Source organism: Candoia aspera, chromosome 3 (genome assembly GCF_035149785.1).
Source record: "Candoia aspera isolate rCanAsp1 chromosome 3, rCanAsp1.hap2, whole genome shotgun sequence".
In the NCBI taxonomy this organism is placed as follows: domain Eukaryota; kingdom Metazoa; phylum Chordata; class Lepidosauria; order Squamata; family Boidae; genus Candoia; species Candoia aspera.
In genome coordinates this window covers 9,832,411-9,854,587 of record NC_086155.1, presented here as the reverse complement: position 1 = coordinate 9,854,587, position 22,177 = coordinate 9,832,411, and the positions used below count along the sequence as shown (strand labels likewise).

The window sequence follows — 22,177 nt, the reverse complement described above, 5'->3', positions numbered from 1 at the left end:
TTGTTTCTCATACATTGGTGGAAAGCTTTGCCTTCTTGCCATAAAGTGGATTTCCCCTTGTGCATTGGAAGTCTATAAAACCTTTAGTCTTCTGCACTGACTTTGGGTGCATACACTGTTGGACCTCTGAGCAATCTGGATTTCCAAATATGTTATAAATTGCCCATAAAGTATTACAGGTCATTTCAACTGACTTCATCTTCTTAAACAGCAGGCATTATTTTCACCAAGGTGTATTTGGTACACTTTAACTATGTTAACGCTGACTGTGGACAAAGGTGGAGAGATCAGGAAAGCATATTAACTCCTTAGCTGCATGGAGGAAGACATTTCTTCAAGGCTATAGGGGCATCTATGGAAAAATTATTTCATCTCCTTTGAACAATAGCAATTATTTTCTCCAGTGACCCTGGCAAAATCTGAAGCAAAAGGATTTTTTTTTTTAAAGGAAAGTTAGAGATACAAGTTTTGTGTTGTTTCAGAACTGTCAATTATACAGCATCTCATTGATGGCAGGCCATCATAACTTGGATACTAATTTAGGTAGAAGATCTCAGAATAATGCCTTTGATGGAGTCATTAGGATTCTAGCATGAGAAACTCTCAGTCAAGAAGAAGTAACATTGCTGGTCATAACGATGGTTTTCTGTGACCTGGGGACCATTTAATTACAAGTGTTCATTATTAACTATCCTGGTTAAGACAGTGGTTTTTGAGAGATGCTTAAAAATGGCTATGGAACTTTTTTCATGATTGATAACAGGTTTATCAGTATTTTTCACAGGATAGTACTCCAGCACACACACACACACACACACACAACATCAGTTCAACATCCAAAAAGATGTGTTGTAGGACTGAGTATACTATATCCTGTGTTATGTTTTCAAGCACAATTTTCAGTGCTGTTGCCCAACAAATTCAGTGTAACAAATCAGCACAGCAAAACAATTATTTTCCAATGTATGCACTGTGCAAAAATACCAAAATACTTGTCAGGGAGCCCCCATAGGTTCATTTGGCAACAAACCCATGCTTCCCTTCTAGAATGTATGAAATGGCCTTCCACCATAATTCCCTCTCCATCACTTCTGGAAGTGGAGACATCTTCCCATGTGTTTTAGACATAAAGATAAATGCATTCTTGCCACTCCCAGTTCAATCTGGGTATTTACAAAGCTAGTCACTGGGTCAGACTAAAGGCCTGTCTAGAGCCGTCGGCAGCTAGATTTACTGATTTCATATTTTTTTCATTAATTTTCTATTCTACTTTTCACCTGCAAATAATGAAAAATCCAGGAGCAAGAATTGATATAGAAAGACCATTCATAGTTGAACCATCATCCGGTAGCTTTATCCTTTATTTACTTATTTGTTTATTAATAAAATTTTTATCCCTCTGACTCTTAGACTTACAGCCACTTATATTATCCTAAATGCATATATTTTATTATACCAGTTTACTTATTTTTTGTAATCATTATTATTATTTGGACAAAAAATCTAAAAAGACTTTCCACCTATCTTCATAGTAAAGACAGTAAAGGCTACTGAATATAGGTGAGGGATACAGTACTCAAGATAGTATTTCCCCACGTGCCCCATTTTCCTTTTCTTTTCCTCCTTTCCTCCAGTTAAATTATTTTGTTAATTCTACAGTATGTTCTGTATTTTTTCCTTTCTTCATTCTAATTAGATTGACACAATAAAAATAAAAGAACAATTAAGTGCAAGTATAGTACATAGGAGATAATGTTCTCTCTAAACTTCTGGCCTTTTGGGATTATCTTGTTGCATCTTAAGACTTGATCCTCCAGCAAATAGAAATACCTTGGGATCTGCAATACTGTATTAACACCCAACAGTACTTTGGACTTCTTATGTACAATTGTGTCTGCTGTACTGGAAGCATACAGTCCCAGGAAATATGGTAGACAGGAAGAAAATGTGTTTGTTTTATTTCAACCCAAACATTTCTAATGCTTAGTACCTGAATTGGTGCATAAATCAACACACAATATTATTTGATATTCATGTGCGTCCAAATTTGGAAAGTATTTTTTTCTGAACAACATATGCTTACCAAAAATAAGTTAACTTCATAACTAAATTATACATATTTAGAACAAGTACCACAACCATCGATATAGGGGTGAAAAGATGACATTGAAATGCATGAGGCTGGGGAATTGCATAGATGCACATTTTCTAAAGCAAATTGCAGGCTCATGAAACAATGGGATCAATTATTCTTGAGACTTAAAACTAAACAACAGAAATGACCATCCAGTTATCCATCTGCATGACTGACAGTTGCTTTTCTGCTATAAATTTCCAAATCAATTAAAATCAGAATTAGTGCAGATATTAATCTGTCTTCCTTTTAATAATATTTCCTGTTTATCAGCACATGTTTTCCTGTTAGCTTAGTTGCATGACTGTGTGATCACAATAATTACATTGCTTATTTATATATATATATATATATATATATATATATATATATGTATAGTATGTGTGTATAATTAATACTGAGTTCTTTCTTTTTCTCTCTCCCTTTGGTTCTAAGGCAACCTGTATAATTTTCAGATTAATTTCTTAGATATGAGATATTTGTTTGAAATAGAACAGTGTAATATATATATATATATATACATACATACACACACACATACATACATACATACATACACACACACATACATACATACATACATACATACACACACACACATATAGGGACGCGGTGGCGCTGCGGGTTAAACCGCTGAGCTGTCGATTGGAAGGTCGGCGGTTCGAAACCACACGACGAGGTGAGCTCCCGTTGCTAGTACCAGCTCCTGCTCACCTAGCAGTTCGAAAACATGCAAATGTGAGTAGATCAATAGGTACCGCTTCAGTGGGAAGGTAACGGTGTTCTGAGTCGTCATGCTGGCCACATGACCCGGAAGTGTCTATGACAACGCCGGCTCTAAAGGCTTAGAAACGGAGATGAGCACCGCCCCCTAGAGTCGGACACGACTGGACTTTACGTCAAGGGAAACCTTTACCTTTACTTTATATATACACATACATACATACATACATATATACATATATACATACATACATACACACACACACACACACACACACATACACATTACATTACATTACATTACATTACATTACATTTATGGCAATGGGTGGGTGACCAACTCATTATTCGTTCCAATTCCAGTGGCATCTCCATATGTAAACAGAACTATTAAGTCCAGGCCTCTACCTTTTTTACAGTTTGAAGGTAGAGAGAATTTCTGTGGCTATATTTCTTGTACCATACAACTTATCACACTGACACTCAACAAATTATGAACAGACCAGGAGATTAGTTTTTCTTGATATAAGTCTGGTCCTGGGCTAAAGCATTTCAGATTGCGGATGGGTGCTGTATGATCTAGTACTCCTCAAAACAAGCTTACAAAATCTATCCATATAAAAAATAAAAAGTCATGGAAATTGGTTTCAGCCCAATTTGTCCTGTTTGATTTCTGGGTGCAGGGGACTGGAGGCTGTATGAAAGAATTAAATCATGTGAACTCCCACCTGCTGCCTGAGATTTCTGGGAGTTATAATCATATTATTATAAAGTTGGAAGAACCCAATGGGTCCAGAATTAATCAATCATATTAATTATGCCTCTCAGGCTTCTCCCAGACATAGCTGGATGTCTCACCTCCAGTGACACTAAACTATTCCACTAGAACAGACTTACTAGGCAGAAGGCACACAGACATGAGTTAGCTAGAGACATATACTCACCAAAGTTAAAACCTGTATATTGGTTTACGTTCTGGGGTTATTCTAGAATTTTCCTCTCACCTTTACAAGACAATTGATGTTTGACTGTCCTCTTCATGACCTTGAGTTTGGGAGGCCCCTATTCGGTGCTGGCATAATGGGTCTTGCCTGGGAACAACTCTTCCTGCTTGGCCAGCTTTGTTCCATACACTGCCTTTATTATGCTGTATAACTATTCTGCACCTGATAAGGGAAAAACAAATCATTTTCTCTAATTACTTAGCATACAAAGTAACTCAGAACAGCATGAGTTATGAACAAATTGCCATTAATGTCACTTGTATTTATACTGGACGAAGCTTCCATGACAGATGCAGTTCTTATCAGCAATTATACTAATCATTCCTGTTGACCCCTTTGCTGCTATGGACCTCAACTATTCAAAACATCAAAGTCAAGTCCCAAAAGACGGACTCATTAATTGACCATTTTTACAGTCCATTGATGAAATGCAATCACCCCTTAGTATAAAATTAAGCACGCTAAACTTCTAAATAGTGAAACTGAAGTTCAAATGTGCAAGGATTTTCATTTTAATCTTCTATGCCTTCTTGAGTGCAGAAAAAGTATTGGAGTTTATGGATTTTAATTAATCTCATAGACAAGCTCATAGGCTCTGGACTTAATTAAGTCCCAAGGCCATCAACTTGTAATTAAGAACAGCTTTACAGAGTCAGACCAGTGTTCGATCTAGACAGATACTCTGCTTCCAATCATAGCCAGCTATATTTGTTTCAGAATAAACCCATCTTATCACAGGACAATAACCGAGGCAGAGATACTCACCAAACATTCTAGCTTCATTACAAACAACTGATCCCTGAGAAATTATGCCTCTTTTTAAAATCCATGCCATGAAAAAGTGGCTTTTGAACTTCAAGAAATTGCCTTCCACAATTAATAGAAGTAATACATTCTGGATTTTAAAAAAACATAAAATTCCACCTTTTAATATTTAGTATTTTTATTTAGTTTATACTTACACCTAAATGCGATACAAGACCTGTTTTTCCCCACAACAACAACCTTTTGCATTCTGAGTAATAAAGTAGTTATAAATAAAATGTTCTTGATCCTTTATGCTTTTTCAATCTCTCTTCAGCTCACTGCAAATTTCACAAATAGGGCACTTACTTCTTACACTTGAGGTCTCATGTTGCCCGCTATCCAACAATCCAGATCTATCTAAAAAGATGTTAGATACAAGATTTAGCAAGGACGTTCACAACTGATTCTCATCAAGGAAGTCCCAGTTCAGTTTTCAGTCTGGGCTACAAGGCTGAGTCAAGGACAAACAAGCTCATATTGCTGCTTGTCTTAACTCACCCTTGATAACTGGCAATGTAAAAGGAAATGATAGGAAATCAGTGAGATCTGATTTATAAGTTCTATTAAAACAGGTTTCTCCATCATATGGACTACAGCTTCAGATATGATTTACTGGCTTCCAGCTTTCTCTGCTAAAAAAAAATACAGATGCAAAAACATTTGTTGTGATAGATCATATTTAAAAAGGTAGGAAAATCAGGGAAATTCACATAACAGAGAATAAAATATGGGAATGTTGGATTCAGTTTTGCTGCCAGAGTACAGGAGCTCTCCACATTCCCCATGTTCACATTTTCCATTTTCCCCCTGCTATCATTCTCTGCCACACCCATCCTTGCCCTCTTCACGGTACATCTTTGCACTTGCTCTGCAAAAAATTTTTCTCCCTCCCTTAGCCTTGTGACACCATTTGTCTCTTCTCCCTACCCATCCACCAAATTGTCTCAAAAAATTCACAACTTAGAAAAAGCTGCTAGCATAAACAGATAACAGACCTTTTAGAAAATATTCTGAAAATAAAGGATGGGCCAGAAAATTGATTTAGTAATGTAGCTAGTGAAAAGGACCAGTTTGTGAGAAGCTGTTTGATGCAGTGGTTAAAGTGCTGAAGTAGAAAGTGGGAGACCATCAGTTCTAGTCCTTCCTTAGACATGAACCGGGCTGAGTGACTTTGGGTCACTAACTCTCTCTTAGCCCAACCCGCCTCACAGAGTTGTTATGGGGAAAATAGGAGGTGGGAACATTAAGTATACTGTCTTGAGTTGTACAAAATAAAGGCAGGATATGCATCTAATCATGATAAACAGGACCAGATTTCTGCTTTTAGGCATCTCCCTTCTAGTGACATTAATGCTATTAATGCTATAGATTTCTTCATTATTCTATTTCCTTACATTTCCAGAGTAAATGGTTGCCCTAGAAACAAACTTTTAATGTAAATACAAGGAAGGAAAATATATTTTAAAAATTCCCTTCTCATCCCTATGGGTGGTATGTGTCCTCCTCAGCCTAGGGGCCTCTACCAGAGGCCTGGGAGTTTGAGGGTTCTGTGCAGTATCTTAGCTGTTCTTCTGGACAGAGAGCCACTCTCCCAGCTTCAGAGTCACAGCCCCTGTGACTCTCAAGAATGTCATATAAATCTCATATAAATCTCAATGTCATATAAATCTTGATGTCATATAAATCTTGAGGATGTCTCTCTCTCTCTCTCTCTCTCACACACACACACACACACACAGAAGACTTCTTAATGTGTTTTTTAAAGCTAAGCCTTATTTCACTCTCAACATTCATCGTTGTACTTTGGTGATTAAATCGTGAAATGTGAATGGGGATATGTGTATTTCAGGCCTTTCTATTTACTTACTGTTTTGACTTGTATCTGCACAGAAATCTCCAGCTGTATTTGATGCAGCTTTTTGATAATGTCAAAGGTCAGATTAGCTTGGGAAAGAAAAGTAATTTCTACCTGGAATTAAAGTTATTATCTTCAAGCAATGAAGAAATGACAACAGATTTCTTCACGCTCTACCTTCTACTTGGAAAATCTCTCTGTTCGGAGGTGAAACAAAGAGCAAAGCAGATAGCTCATTGTTTCAGATTTGTTTTTGCTTCATTCCCTCTCAAGCCAAAGTTTTAATTATATTTGATAGCTGTTGTTTGAAATCTTGAGGAGCTAAGTCATTTCTCTGCCCTGTAAATACACAACTAACCTAGATAGATAGATAGATAGATAGATAGATAGATAGATAGATAGATAGATAGATAGATAGATACTCATTTGGAGATGGGTGGTGATATAAATTTAATAAATAATAATAATAATAATTTGGTCACAGTTTGCACTCCAGCAAAAGAGTTCAGTGAACAAGCATCTTGTAAACTCATTCAATCTGCTGCAATGATACATAGCAAGAAGCACTGGTGTCACATCTGTTTTACTGGATAAGTTGCATAAGGACTGGTTTGGCAAGGGCAAATTACCCGAGGAGAGATCTGGAGGCTGACCAAAATGCCTGAGGAATATGATCTTTGTGAATTCCAGATCAGACTGACTAACCTGCAGCTCTCAGACAAATGCGAATGACCATTCCAGGTTTATACACTGCTTCAACAAAACAGAGAATAGCTATTTCTAAAGGGGAAAATAATAGCTCAATAAATCATTAAGTCAAGATAGACACATGTCCTTCTAGAGCATGTAGACCAGTATATTGAGTTCCAAAGTCATAGCCAAGAGATTTTTAAAAATCAAAGAATGGGAACCGGTGCTTTAGATCTGGAAAGACTGTCCTCATTATGGAGGTCTAGAGACCCATAGAGCTTCTTGCAATAGAATGTTCCAGGGATGAGGGGCCTTTCCTCTCCTCTGAGAGAAGGAATATACACAAATAAATCAACATAATTGTTCCCACTGAACCACTAATTAAATTTATACACACATATATTTGTAGAGGATTGCTGACCTCATGAAAATAAAGAAGGTATTTGACCATCTATTGTTTATTAGTGTGGTTGCTAAAGTTATTATTCTGGAGAGTACAGCTTCTTTCTCACGAACTCTAGAAGTTAAACTTCTTGGTAGAATTGGATGGGCACATCTTGACTTCAGTACACATGAGTACAACACATGAGCAGCTTGCCATTTCCCACATTGCAGATATGGGGTGATAAGTTTGCATTGATGAATGCTCCATAACTGAAAGATAAAACCACTGTGGCTTTTAAATCCATAAAGGACAGCCCTACTTGAAAGAAAGAAAGAAAGAAAGAAAGAAAGAAAGAAAGAAAGAAAGAAAGAAAGAAAGAAAGAAAGAAAGAAAGAAAGAGAGAGAGAGAGGGAGAGAGAGGGAGGGAGGGAGGGAGGGAGGGAGGGAGGGAGGGAGGGAGGGAGGGAGGGAGGGAATATGAATCAGGAAAGGTTGAGGCCAAGGCAGGGATTTGATCTGAGAGTTGGTATTTCATATTGGGGGACATGGAGCTTCAGTGTATGCGCATACTGGCCTTCCAAAAACAATACTCATGTACTGATATGCATGTAAAAAGGGTTTTTCCCCCTCAACATGCACTGTTCCCTCCCAACATATGTCTCGATGGTTCATTCATTTCTTTGTTTGTTTCTTTGTTTCTTTAGATATATAAGGCTGCCTGCTCAATATTGACCCTGATTGGTGTACAGAATATAAATTAAGTCTATACCTAAAAGGAAACACGGAATGGTCTAACAGTAATATAACGAGGGAAAGAAGCACACGCTGTATCAGAGGGGCCCATCCCAACCTATCCCAGAGCTTGTGTTTAAAAAGATAGTTTAAAAACTTGCAGGGTCAGGATAGTCCAAACCTTCAGGGAGATGCCACTGTGCTGGGCCAAGTGACTATTCCAAAGAGAATAGCAGAGAAGCCATGCTTTCTAGGTCCCATCAGATAACGTTGCTTAGTGGATGGACATAACAGCAGGCAGAAATGGAAGAGAGGCAGTCCCTTAGATAGCCAGGCCATAGAGCAGAAAGGATTTTACAGGTGATAACCAGCACCTGGAATTGCACCGAGAAGCTCACTAGTAACCAGAGTAGTTCACATAGCAGAGTGTTATTTGGGCATACCAAGCCCATATAACATTCTGGTCCATCTGCAGATTCCAAGTGGTCTTCAAGGGCAGATCACCTTGCAGCGATCCACACGAGAGGTGACCAAGGCATGAGTGACCAGGAGGAGGGACTCCTAATCCAGAAAAGAGTGCAATTTCCATACTAGATGAAATTGTGTGAAGCTCTTCCTGGCCACAACTCCTATTGCTCTGAGTCAGAGCTGTGACTCCAGAAGGACCCACAAATTGCATACAAGTTCTATTTGGAGAAGTACCACCCCATTCAGAACCAAAGATAGTTAGTAGCACATGAAGAACCACGTACCCATTGGCACTCATGGTTGAGTGGGTTGAGTTTATCCCTATTCATTCCTATCCAGGCCCAAACACTCTTCAGTTACTGGAACAAGACCTCAGCAACATCACTTGGTTTACTAAGGGTTGAAATACACAACTGAGTATCATCTGCATACTGATGATACCTGAGCCTGTGTCAATGTGTTATCTTACCCAATGGCTTCATATAGATGTTAAACAGGAGGTGTGATCGTTTCTAGCTCTGTGGCAGTCCTCAGAACCAGGGGCTTTGAGCTTCACTCTCCCCCGTCAACACAAGAACCACCACAACACTGTGTCTCCCATTCCTAATCCCCATAGTCAGTCCAGAAGGTATTTAAAAAGTCAGATCAATGGTATTAAAAACCAGTGAGAGATCAAGAATACTCAGGACAGTCATGCCATTCTGGCTCCACCAAAGATCATCAACAAGTACAATCAGTGCTGTCTCTGTACTATGCCCTGAACCCCAGCTAAAAAGGGTCATGCTCTTGATTCCCTGCTCTTATTTTAGTGCAACCTTCTTCAGCGTGGTCCCTCTGGATATGTTGAACCAGTTCCCATAATCTTTCAAACAGCTTGCCTAATGGCTGCAAAATTATATAATTCATGTGGCTTGTAGTTTGAAGAGAAAGAATTCTAGGATTAAATTCTTAGATGTAATAATAAAAATAATAAAAATAACAACAATAATAATACTACATCAGAAAAGGAATGCCTGCCCAGGTGGGCTTGGCCATTAAATACCAAGGTGGAAGGAAAGACAAAAAAGAAAATTGCAGCAAATACAGTTAAATTTTTGCATTCGTTTCCACATTAGGAAGTGCTGGAGAAGTATGCAAATGAAACCACATTTTCTTTCTCCAGGTAATGCTTCAGAAGAACTGTGTCAAATAGAGGTGACAAAGGATGACATTTAAAAAAATAATGAGTCATGGAAAATTAGTGGCATTTAGGAGGATTATTAAACAGTGCAGATATGAAATTGCTAACCATTAGCTAAAATATGCAGCTTTACAAAACCCAGTCTCTGTATTTAAGGACTGGAGGGAACACCAATTTATAAAAGGACCCAGGTAGGATCCAAGGAATTATAGCCCTGCCACCCTAACTGCTGTCTCTGGTAAATTGGTTGAAAATATTATTAAGACTAGAACTGGTAAGTCCTTTTTTGTTTGTTTGTTTTTAAGCTTCACTGAAGAAGGGAAAAACACACATCTTTTATAAAAGATAGCTTTGCTTCACTATTTTTTTACCTTTCCTTAGAACATGGGCAGCTTTTCAAAATGGAATCAAGTCTCTTTTAGTGACCCCACAAAATGAAGGGAGGCTGAAGTTAAAACAGCCAACACCATAGTGCAATCATAGAAATGGGTTAGATCAGTGTTTCTCAACCTCAGCAGCTATAAGAATTCAGGGGGCTGAAGTCCATACATCTTAAAGTTGCTGAGGTTGAGAAACAGTGAGTGAGATCCATGGGGAACATACTCTGCATATCTCTGAGTAGGTCCTCTTGAGATGTCTGCCCTACAGCTGAGAAGCTTCAAAAAAAGGACAACTAAAATAGAGCATTATGATGGTGTTCCTCATTATGGAGAGCAGGGTTGGGCAATCCTATGGCCCCATGGCAACTTGGTTGTCTTCTTCTGGCCCTTCCAACTATAATGGCTGGTAACTAATGGCTGTTTTCTTCCATTTGACGCTGGGACCAGAGCAAACTGTAATGGAAGCCCTAAGATAGGCATAATGCACACAAACTCAATAAAAGTGTAAGAATACCAGCGCCACCCACATTTTTTGATGTAACCCTACCTATTTACATCATCTCCTCAATAGCCCAGATATGTCATCTGTGGCCTTGGGCACTAAGAGGCTGTCCTTACCAACTGCAGGTGCTACATAAAAGTGGATATAAATTACTATTTAATAAATGTAGTATGTGAATAAATTAATAACTATCTTGCTTCCAGCAGCTGTCAGCCAGATGCTTCTATGAGGTCCAGAAGAATGCTATTATATCCTTACCAGAGGGGACACTTCACTCATACTTGGATTTTATTTGGTGTTCGTAGTTATTTTTTATGTTTCTGATATTGTTCTGATGTAACTCTTTTAAAGAATTATTCTCTTTTCATTGGAAAATATGCTTCCCAGAGTCTTTAGTATTGGGGCAAGGATAAGGATGTACTGCAAATAAGTAAATAGATAAATATTTTTGCTGCTGATGCTCAGTATTCTTTGTCAGAAAATGGATCCTAAAATGTATTAAACCAAATAGATGACTATAAACAATTGTACATTTGTACATCACATTATTTACTTGCAACAGATTGGTGATTGATCTCAATTGGTAATACTAATTGAGATCAAACACTGCAATAATGTGTTTGATCTCAATTAGTATTAGTGTGAATAACAACAGAAATGACATCCTGGAAGTGGCTTCAAATACTGTATACAAATAGAACAATGAGCAACCATGGAAACTTAGAGATAAGATGTTTAGGATGCAAAACAGATGGCATTTCTAAAGAGGTATTATCTTCTCAATATTTGTACTGGTAACTGGGTGGGAGAAAAGAAAGTTGCAGCAGCTTTTCCATCTTCTTGACTGATTGTTTTTTACTTTATTGTTTCTGGGTTAAGCTTCAGTAGAAACATGTGCCTCTGTAAAATTTCTCCAGGTTTCCTGGGTGAAAACACTTAATGCACTGGCCAGTGCGAATGAGTTAGCCAATAATGCTGCCAGATTACTCAGATCCCAATGGGGCTGTAAGGGAAGAAATAGCTTGATTTTGATCAGTTCAAACATTCTCCCTCAAAATAATCATCAAAACTGAACATCTGCTCCCTGCAACTGTATTCTGCCCATAAAGCTGTTATTAGATGAGGATGATAACACAATCATGATATTACTAAGAGTACAATAATAAAGATAGGATAGAGTTTGAAATAAATCTGTCAAGGTGCAGTCATTTTTCCCCATTATCATTATGGAATTTGCATACAATGCCAGTGCATACCTTGTTTTTGCTTGTTTTCTCTTGACATTTTCTTTTTTCCAGGTGCAGATAAAAACACACAAACATACATATGCATAGATTGCCAGTGAAATTCATGGCAAAAAAGGATGGGATTCCTGTTTCTAAGAGCTCATAATTGTCAACAAAATGGCAAAAAAGTCCATTAAACCAGCTATGTGGTCACTAAGCGTTGACACCAACTTGATGGAACATATCAAGCCTGGGATCTTTTCTTATTTATGCTTACCAAAATTAGCTGAGTAATTTCATTATATGAAAGAAAGAAAACTTTTAGAAAACATTTATAAGTCTGCAATGTTTAAAGTGTTGAAATCACTGAATGTTTTTTTTTTTCCAAATGATACTTTTTCAGATGTTGAATTCCATAATGCAATGGTGACTTCTCTGTTTATTATATTTTTTTTTCTTTATTTTTTTTAACAGCTCAGAGCACATGCGGTAGATATGAATGGAAACAAAGTGGAGAACCCAATTGACCTCTACATTTATGTGATTGACATGAATGACAACAGGCCAGAATTCATAAACCAAGTCTATAACGGATCTGTTGATGAAGGATCTAAACCAGGTATGCCTAGAACGTCTCATAAACCTGTTTCACATTTTTAGATAATGGACTCAACTTAGTCTCTTGCTCTGTTATTTAAGAAATGTGGCTGGTCTTAGTTTAGAACGCTGTCTGAGGAACAAGATGAAGTCTGAAATTTCAGAGCAGAGGAAATGTTTTACTCTGAAATACACTTTTAGCCTGTACCACTGTTGCTCCTGTCAGATCAGAGAATGGAGAAGAGGAATCAAATATCCATACCTGATGTCCTTAGAAGGCAATAGGGAAGAGTCAGGGGTAGCTACTGTCAGAGTGCTAGAAAGCGTTTGGCCCGAGAGATCAGAAAAATCACACACCAGGCATTTCTATAAAAATAAATTTATTTACAGAAAGCACAAAAACATATTTTACAAGCTGTGCATTCACACGCACTCAGAGAGGACCAAGCTGAGAGGCTGCAAAAGCGAAACTAAACAAGCCAAGGCAAGCTGCCCTCCCCCAGGCAATGCAGCTATTAACACCCAAACTGAGGACAATTAAGTTTGACCTCTTCACCCTGCTGATACCTAAGGAAGTACTCAATTACCATGGTAGCCTAATGGCTTGGTCCAAGCAAAAACAAAGAAATGCCAACAGCTACATCAATATGGTGCAGTCTTATCATGTTTGAGTGTCCAGGAGCATCCAATTTAGACCACCAGTGTTGGCAAACTTCTCAGGCCTGCAAAGTGCCAAAGTGAAAGTAATATTAGAGAGGGAAGGGGCCATTGAGACTACTGAATTCAGCCCCCTGGTGGAATCCAAATTAAAGCATCCAGAACAGATAACTACGCAGCTTGAACACATCCAACAAAGGGGAATGTACCATCTCACTTCATAATTAGTTCTTCTGTTGAGCGTCTCTTACTGTTAAGATGTTTTTTTCTTGACATTCAATCATAATCTGCCTCTCTTCAATTTAAATCCACTATTCCATGTCCTGCACTTCCATCAACACATTGTGACACCCACTGATAAATGTATTAGACTCCTTTGTTCTTTCAGTGATACACCGAGCAAAGAAAAGCTGCCCATCCACCTGTGAAATGATGTACAACATGCACACTGTTAGATTTTTGGACAAGACAGTTGTTGGTCAGCTGCAGCAAAGCTGCTTATATATTCTTGTGGTTTTGTGTTTCTTTCCTTGGATTTTATTGGAAGTAAATCTAGCTGAGTTCGGGCTTTTTTCAAAGTAAAAAGACCAGGTAGAATTAGGTTTGTGGAACTGCTGTCGCAAATGCTTCTCGGCTTGATAAGTAGAAGTTAGGGCTCACAAAGGAGTTGAAAGAGACATTTGCCATAGAACAATGGCATGCACAGAGCAGCCCTCCCCAAAATATTAAAGCAGCTGCATTGCTTAGAAGCTCATGCAGCTGCTTTGAACACTGTCCCCATCTGCCTTCACACATGTGTACATCAAATGATGCTGTGCTTTGCTAGCATTCCCAGCAGAAGAGAAGATTGGTCCTAATTGAGAACAGCTTTTCCAGCAGCCAAACCACTTTAATGCTTTGAGGAAAGGTGCATTCCTCACACCAACACACTTTGTGAAGCTTCTCTTTCAGATGCTTTGCATAGCCCTAATGCACACCATGACAAAGAATGTACTTTTGATGGCATAATGATATCAAAGAAAACTTTGGAGGAGGAAAAGAACGAGATGAACTCTTAGGTCTGTCTGACTGAAATCACAGAATGCTACTTTGGAGACTGCATCTAGAGGCATCCACAAGATCCACTGTTTTCAGCAACGTGTCAAAAATAGCTTCATGATGATACAAGGTCCACCCTTTTTATATATGTGTGCAACATCACAACACGCGTACAAAAGGGATGGATTTGGCATTTCATCATTTGCCCCTCCTTGCTCCCCTACAGATGCTGCTGCCCATATCTTGTTTTGTACAGTATGAGGATCATTCACCCAAAGTTTCCAGTTTATGAGATCTAGAAAGAAGTATGGCCAGTGTTACTACAGAGCAATAGTTTGTTGTTCAACCTTTTCAGACTGGATATACATGATTCCCCAAAATGCTGGAAAACCTTATTTATTTTTCCCTTGGTTATTCTTTCACTCTATCTTTTTGTCCCATTATCCTTTTTTCTCTCTCTCTCTCTGTCACACAAACACACACACACACAATTTCTTTTCCTTAAAAGAGAAGTAAGAAGGAAGGAAGGAAGGAAGGAAGGAAGGAAGGAAGGAAGGAAGGAAGGAAGGAAGGAAGGAAGGAAGGAAGGAAGGAAGGAAGGAAGGGATGGTAAAGTAGCAGTGATGATTACAAGACTTATGGTCACCTTAAGCTGAAGTATAAACCTCTTTTGGGTCTCAGCCACCCACTGAAAAATGAATGAACAGAACCTTAGGTCAAACATGACTTAATCAGTCTTGGATTGCAAACCACCAATTGAAAACCAATGCTTCAAAGCACCTCTGTTCTTCAAGAACAAAACCATTTGTGTTTGAAAGAGAGCTGTAGCTGAAGTATTTCATTGTGTTAAAAATGGGATGAAAAATATACATGGGGCCCAATTTCTGGCTGTTTCCTAACTAATAGAAGTAATTTGATTTTTAATTGTTTTAATTACTTTTCATACTGAGAAATACTGAGAAATACCCATACAGTACATGGTTTAGGCTCAGCATCCAAAATTATGCCAAATTATTATACATATTCATTCTGATCCAGTGCAGAATTTCATCAATTGAACTAACATGGACTATAATATTCATACAGATCAAAGTTGCATATATCTAAGATTTCATGAATCCAAGTATGTTAACATGCATACTGAAAATAATAATATGATAAACCAGGTTTTCCTTATTACACAGTAAAAAAATTACTTCAGGGATAAAGTATTGCATCTGTCCATTCTAACAGAACATGAAATTATCTATATGCTGAATTTTATGCAAAACAAGAATCGTGCATGTAGCTCCACCGTTAATCTTATTATAGCTAGCCTGTTTTGCAGATGAGGCCTACTTCATTTCTGAAGTTTTAAGAGGAATCTAAATGACAGCACTCTCTATTTGTAATATTCCAATCTTATCCCACTCCTTTTTTCATCATATTTCTTTCCTGAGAAAAATCTATTGATAAAGAAAAGGCATACATTCCATAATGCACAAAAAGAGGGGGTCTTTGACCACAACTACCATTTTGACTTTTTTGACACCCCCTGTCCTCAGGGATGTCTTTATCCTCAAGATTTGCAAAGTATAAAAGAAGTTGGGGAGAAAGTTAGAGGTACTGGATTACTGCGAAATATAATACGCTCCAGATTCCTGAATTCATACGGACATCAGTATGAACTAGCAATAGTTAATAGTGTAGTTTGAGATCTCAAACTACACTCTGTTTTGAATTCCAAAAGGCTCCCATTTCTTCTTGCATCAGTTTTGAGACGTTTCCCCTTTGCTTCCCAGGCACATATGATAGCATTTTATTCCCTTTTCTCACATCCCCAAGCTTCATGGGCTGCTGTCTGTGCTGATCCTCTCTTTTCCTTGTCCAGAGTTTGCACATGTTATTCTTGGTGCCAAAATTGTACAGGAAAGGAGTTTCCATTTCAGACAACATCCTGTGACAAAGTTAACAATTAATATTCAATAAGGAGACAAGTTGCTAAATCTTTGCTGCTGCCACACTTAAAGATTTATTTTGAAGGGTCAGTTGTTTCCCTAGATTCTTAATTAAAGCAGTCTCAGAGTCGCTCAGTTATTTATGCTATTTTCTTGCCTTCTCAAGCATTTTTTTAATCCCATGTTTGTGAACATGAAAAAGAAGAGTTCTGGTTTTGAACGGCGTTTCTGTATTCTATCCCATATCCAGATGTGGAATATATCAACGTTGTCATTTTGCCCAACCCTTAAAAATGCCACGTGATCTGTCTTTCTTATGAGTTAAATGTAACCAATACCAAAAACAATGAACTAAGATACACCTATATTTATATTTATCCAAGATTCTGTAGGCTTTTAGTAATATTATAGATTTCTAAAATAACCTTTTTTAAATTTTCCAGGTCATCTCTACAGAATTTTTTCTTACTGTAAACTGCCCAGAGTCCCTCTTGTGGAGGAAGATGGGCGGTGGCAAAAATTTGAATTGATATTATTATTATTAATAATAATAATAATACCACCACCCTTAGGACAGGTTTGCAAACAGTTGTTCAAGTTTGATAACACTTTTTTCATAATCAGTCATAAATATACCTTAAAGAAATGGTATACATTGGAATATTGTCCAGATTCCTCTTCATTTTTAAGTTTATATTAAAATTGGTGCCATTTCTTACAGTCTTCTGTGTGAAAGTATTTACAAGACTCTGCCAATCTTTTGCATTATTTTTCTATTGTTGATTTGCCCCCTTCCCCCACTTTCTGTAACTATTCCAATATTTAGTAGTTGAAAGCTGATTGACGGTATAATTTTTGCTACTGAATTTTATTCCACTGAAGAAGAAAAGTAACATTTAGAACAATTTCCTTTTCTATTTTAATTCCTTACCTCTAATAAGCAAATTCTTGCAATTCTTCCATATGCTTAACGAAATACATTCCCAAATAATAATTATATCTCTTCCTTAGATTAATACTGTAAATTTTGTTTTAAAGGCTGATCTTTATGATCAGATTTTTATTAAAACCTGACTGTGAAGAACACTTCATAACCCTGTATCTATTGAGGCTATTTGCTTCTTTAAAAAAAAAAATCTATCAAGAGAAATGCTTGAGTTGATCATCTTTAAAATAGGACCACCCGCCTTGAGATAAATCAATTATTTTCAGCAATTAGTCAGGTAAATCAATTTTTCTGATAAAAATAAGACAGTTAATTAGCCATAAAGATCATGTGTTGACAGCCTGTATAATAACTAATGTTTGTTTTTTAAAAAATGAGAGAGATACATTCTTTCATTTCACAGGAAAGCTGCTATAAAACCTCAGTCCAGCCTTAATGAGGTTATTTTCTCTGGATAAATGAGTAGGTCTATCAGATCTGAAGTGCAGAAATTCAGATGACCCACTAAATGGCAGCAAAGAGGCTTCTTTTTACTGACATCTTGTGGTGGTTCAGATTTTTGCAAAATGTGTACCAGAGGCCAAATGCTTTATACTTAGTCTGTACCACTTCACTTCCAGATTAATTTGCTTGGAGGTTGACTCTTTGGAGCTAATAGAGTAGCTTATACTGCTTCAGATTGTGTGGAATCTGTGGGCCTCCTACAATTTCCAGCAGTATCAACCAGCATGGTCAGATGTGAGGGATGCTGGTAGCTGTAGAGCTGTAACACCTGAAGATTCCAGGTTCCTTAACCCTTCCAAATGAAATCTATGTTGATCTATCCAGATCAGATGTCTCTGGTCTCACTAGCAGTAAGTGCCTACAATGTCTTCAGGCAAGGGTCTTTCCCAGTTCATCTCCCTGTGACCTTTTAACCTGGATAAGCTGGGAATTTAATAATGACTTTTTAACATGTAAAACTGGTAGTCTCCTGCTTCTTCATGGCTCATTCAATATTTAGCTGGTCACCCTCCCTTAGCTTCACAGGGTTGTCACTGTGGGGATAATATGAAGGGTGCTCCCCTCCCTTGAGATACTGGAGGAAAGGCAGGATATACAGTAAATCTAACAAATAAACAGGAAAGAATTGTTTTCAATCTTCTTTAATTATTCTTGGTAGAGAACAGTTTCTGTCATACTTATCCTCACTCCCCGGTCCAACCACTCTATCAGGATTCACCAAACATGTGCTGTAGGCTCACATGTCATCTGAAAGGAGCTGTAATCGTCTTGACACTTCCATGGCAAATCAGATATCCCACATCTTATCCTGAAACAAATCAATACAGAGAAAGAGCTACAAATGTTAAACTCACTGTGCTCATTAGGATGATAGATAGACTAAATTGCAGCCCCTTCTTGTTTGAAATCCAGATAAGCCTTTAAGCTATTAAATCAGAATTGGATACTTTTGACTAGAAAATACTTATTCTTCTGGTTAAAATGGCCAGATTTTCTCCCTCCTTTCATCTTTTTTATTCCTGCATCCTAAAACACAATATGGATGTAAAACTTTTTGCAGAAGCAATACTAGTGATAGATTGCTTCCTCTCACTTAGTGTGCATTCTCTTAAAATGCATATGTATTTAGGATTAAATGTCCTTGCCTCACCGTTGCTAAATTTCATGGTCACAGAGGCAAAAGAACCACCTGTTCTGTGAGCAATAACTACAAAATTAGGACTTTGAAAAATAGATATGGCCATATAGTCAGGTAATCCTGCCTATAAATTGCTTTAATGATTGCAGATATGAATGTTGACTGCCTATGACTTATCATTTTACTGATCCTCTTCTTTTTGTTCAGAGCAATTGCCCACTGATGAAAACAAATTGTTTATGGATTCTGAATAAACCACTGGTTTGCCTGCCACTGGTTGCCTGCCTAAGCTAGCAGATGGAAATCCATTCCAGGAGGCTGAGTCTCTATAATGTGGGTTTTGCCACATTGGGGGAAGAACCTTAGATTTGTAATCATTCCCCAAAGCTTTACCTACAAATACTTCCAGGAAAATGCTACCTGATACCATCCTTCCTCATCTGGGGAAAATTACTCAATAGGTACACTGCCCAATTGACAGCTAAGCTCATGGAGAACTGATGTGTAAATCCTAGCAAGACTGAGCTAGGGTTGGCTGAAATGCTGGATTGGATCTGCAAGAGGGATGACCCAGACACCAAGGCAGCTGTGAGTAAGGATCCAAAATAAGAAGTTTGTTCAAAGTGAGGGATGCTAAAACAAAATACAGAAGAATACTTGGCTCTTTTCTTCTACCTGCCCATCATACAAGAGCCACTACTGAAGAAGTTCCTAATCCAGATCCAAGAACACCAGTGTTCTTGAGTTAAGTATACCATTTTAATTTCCATATGGACTTGGTTAATAATGTCCAGCAGGAGCAGGTGCAATCAGTGCCACATACATGTCCCCTGTCTTCCTAGAGGCCTTCCTACTTCTTCCAAATAGAATAAACAATGTTAATAAGAATAGTTCATTGCATGAGCCTGAGAAGGATTCAGTAGTCTCATCTAAAGATACTACCAGAATGTCTCCTCCTTCTCCTTCTCCTCCTTCCCCTTCTCCTTCCCCTTCCCCTTCCCTTTCCCTTTCCCTTTTTTGATGCTCAGGAGCCAGACTGTATCATATCAAATCAAATCGTTAAAACCACAGATTCCAATCTTTTTCCAAAACTTTTATTCTCTTAAAAAAAAAAAAGAACAAAAACATAATGGAAAAAAAAACTCAACAGACTAAAACAAGAATATACTAAGAAGCAAAAAAAGAAAAGAAAAAGGACGTGATTGAGTTCATATAGGCAACTGTAACTCAGTCTTTAAACACTCATAACTGTTTCCCTCAGTCAAAAAAAGGAGGAGGAAGTGGGAGAGTTGGTTTTCATATAGACTTCACCATGAGAAAACTGAGGAGCTGGAAGGATAATATTTATTTATTTATTTTATCTATCATATTGTTATCACTGCCCATCTCCCCCACACGGGGGACCCTGGGCGGTTCACAATAAAACAGTTTAAAATTCAATAAGATCATAAATAATATTAATAATCAATAAATATAAATATAAATATAAAATATAATGAAATCCAAGTAATGGCAGATCGAATTCCACCCAAAGGGGACAAGACCGGTCCCGGCAGGACTAGGGAGCCAACCAACCCCAAGAGTGGCTCTTCCTCTCCCCACTCCAGGCATGGTGACAAAACCAGGTCTTCAACCGTTTTCTGAAGTCCATAAGGGAGGGGGCTAACCTCACTTCTGGGGGAAGGGTGTTCCAAAGGGCGGGAGCTGCTGCAGAGAAGACCCGCCTCCTGGACCACACCAGATGGAATTCTCTTGCAGACAGGGTCCATAGCATGCTCTCTCTGCATGACCAGGTGGGGTGGGTTGATGTAATGGGGATGAGACGGTCCCTTAGGTAACCTGGACCCATGCCACATAGGGCTTTAATATATCAAAGACTTCATCCTCAGCCACTTTCCACTAAGGCGGCCTGCCAAAAGTGTTGAATGTCAACTCCTGTTTTTCAGTAGAGGAGTGCAGAGTTAGCTTTGACAAAGGAATGCAAGAGTCATTAGGAGGACCAGTAAGAGAATATAAACAACAACTCAGTCATGGGAAAGGAGGGAGTATGAGAAAGAGACTCAAAATAACCTTGCCTTGATTCTCTTTGGTATAACTAGGAGCAGAGGGAATCTCTGGCAGACTTTCAAGATTCTGTTATTATACCCTGCAACAATAAAATAGAATTCCTGTAATCTTAGGGGTTCGATTTCCTAACCTGGCTTATCTTGAAGGGTTGACACTCCCCCTATAGTCATGTTATCAATTAGCCATTTGACATCCCAATTCAAAACTTTTAAGAAAATTTTGCCCAGACTCCTAGATTTCAGATATATGTTATTTTTATCTCTCCTCCCATACACACAAATACCTGAAATCAAATCACCTGAAGGTACCCTAGCTAGCTAGAAGAATGAATGAAATAAGCATAAAATTCACTAACTGCTCCTACAAGTCAGATGTTAAAGCCTTTCAGATGTTTCCTGCGATGGTGCATCAGCTTTCAAGACTGTCAGATACCAACTGTCAGGTCATATCAGATTTTGAAACAACATGTCAAATGTAATTAGATGTCAAACACCAATTTTATGTATTCTGTGAAAACATTCAGAACCAATAAAAGGAAGCATCTATTTACCTAACCCATAATTAAAGGATAGGAATCAGTGTCATCAGATATGATGATGGCCACTAAGTGAGGTTTTGAATAGACCAGGGTTTCTCAACCAGGGTTCCATGGAACCCTAGGGTTCCGTGAGAGGTCCCTAGGGGTTCCCTGGGAGATCCCGATTTATTTAAAACATTATTTCAGATTCAGGCAACTTCACATTCAAGAGGTAAGTTTCATTCTTTATTTTTAGTTTAAGAACACTGTTAATGGATATATACAGGCCTACACAGGAAAGGAATATAATAATTTTGTAACTTCTGGCCTATATTTAAGCCTGAATGTGCAGGGGTTCTCCGAGGTCTGAAAAATATTTCAAGGGTTCCTCCAGGGTCAAAAGGCTGAGAAAGGCTGGAATAGAGGGATGGGAAAGTCATGGAGGATCAAGCAGTCAAAGGTTATTAGTCTTGATGGCTGTCTAGTACCTCCAGAATCATGGCCTCCTTGGGGTTGGGGTCAAACATGGCAAGACTGTAGTTGTAGCAGTGTCCTTGAAACCCTGTCCTTTTTTCTGTATGTCTGACATTGACACATGCACAAAAGGCAAGGCTTCAATCAAGCTGCCATAAACCACCATTTTGCCTTCTTTGATCTCCTCTGCAGACACCACTGACAGTTGCACCTGGG

General features: G+C 38.1%; 1 protein-coding gene across 1 annotated transcript in view; it reads left to right on the top strand.

The window, feature by feature from the left end:
• Positions 1-22,177, top strand: part of CDH4 (cadherin 4) — a gene marked incomplete at its 5' end in the record, with an annotated part of 297,707 nt that overhangs the window by 145,645 nt on the left and 129,885 nt on the right. The window contains one exon of the mRNA XM_063296981.1: positions 12,561-12,705. Within this exon, the coding sequence (XP_063153051.1) occupies positions 12,561-12,705 (145 nt within the window). The remainder of the gene's footprint in view (positions 1-12,560; positions 12,706-22,177) is intronic.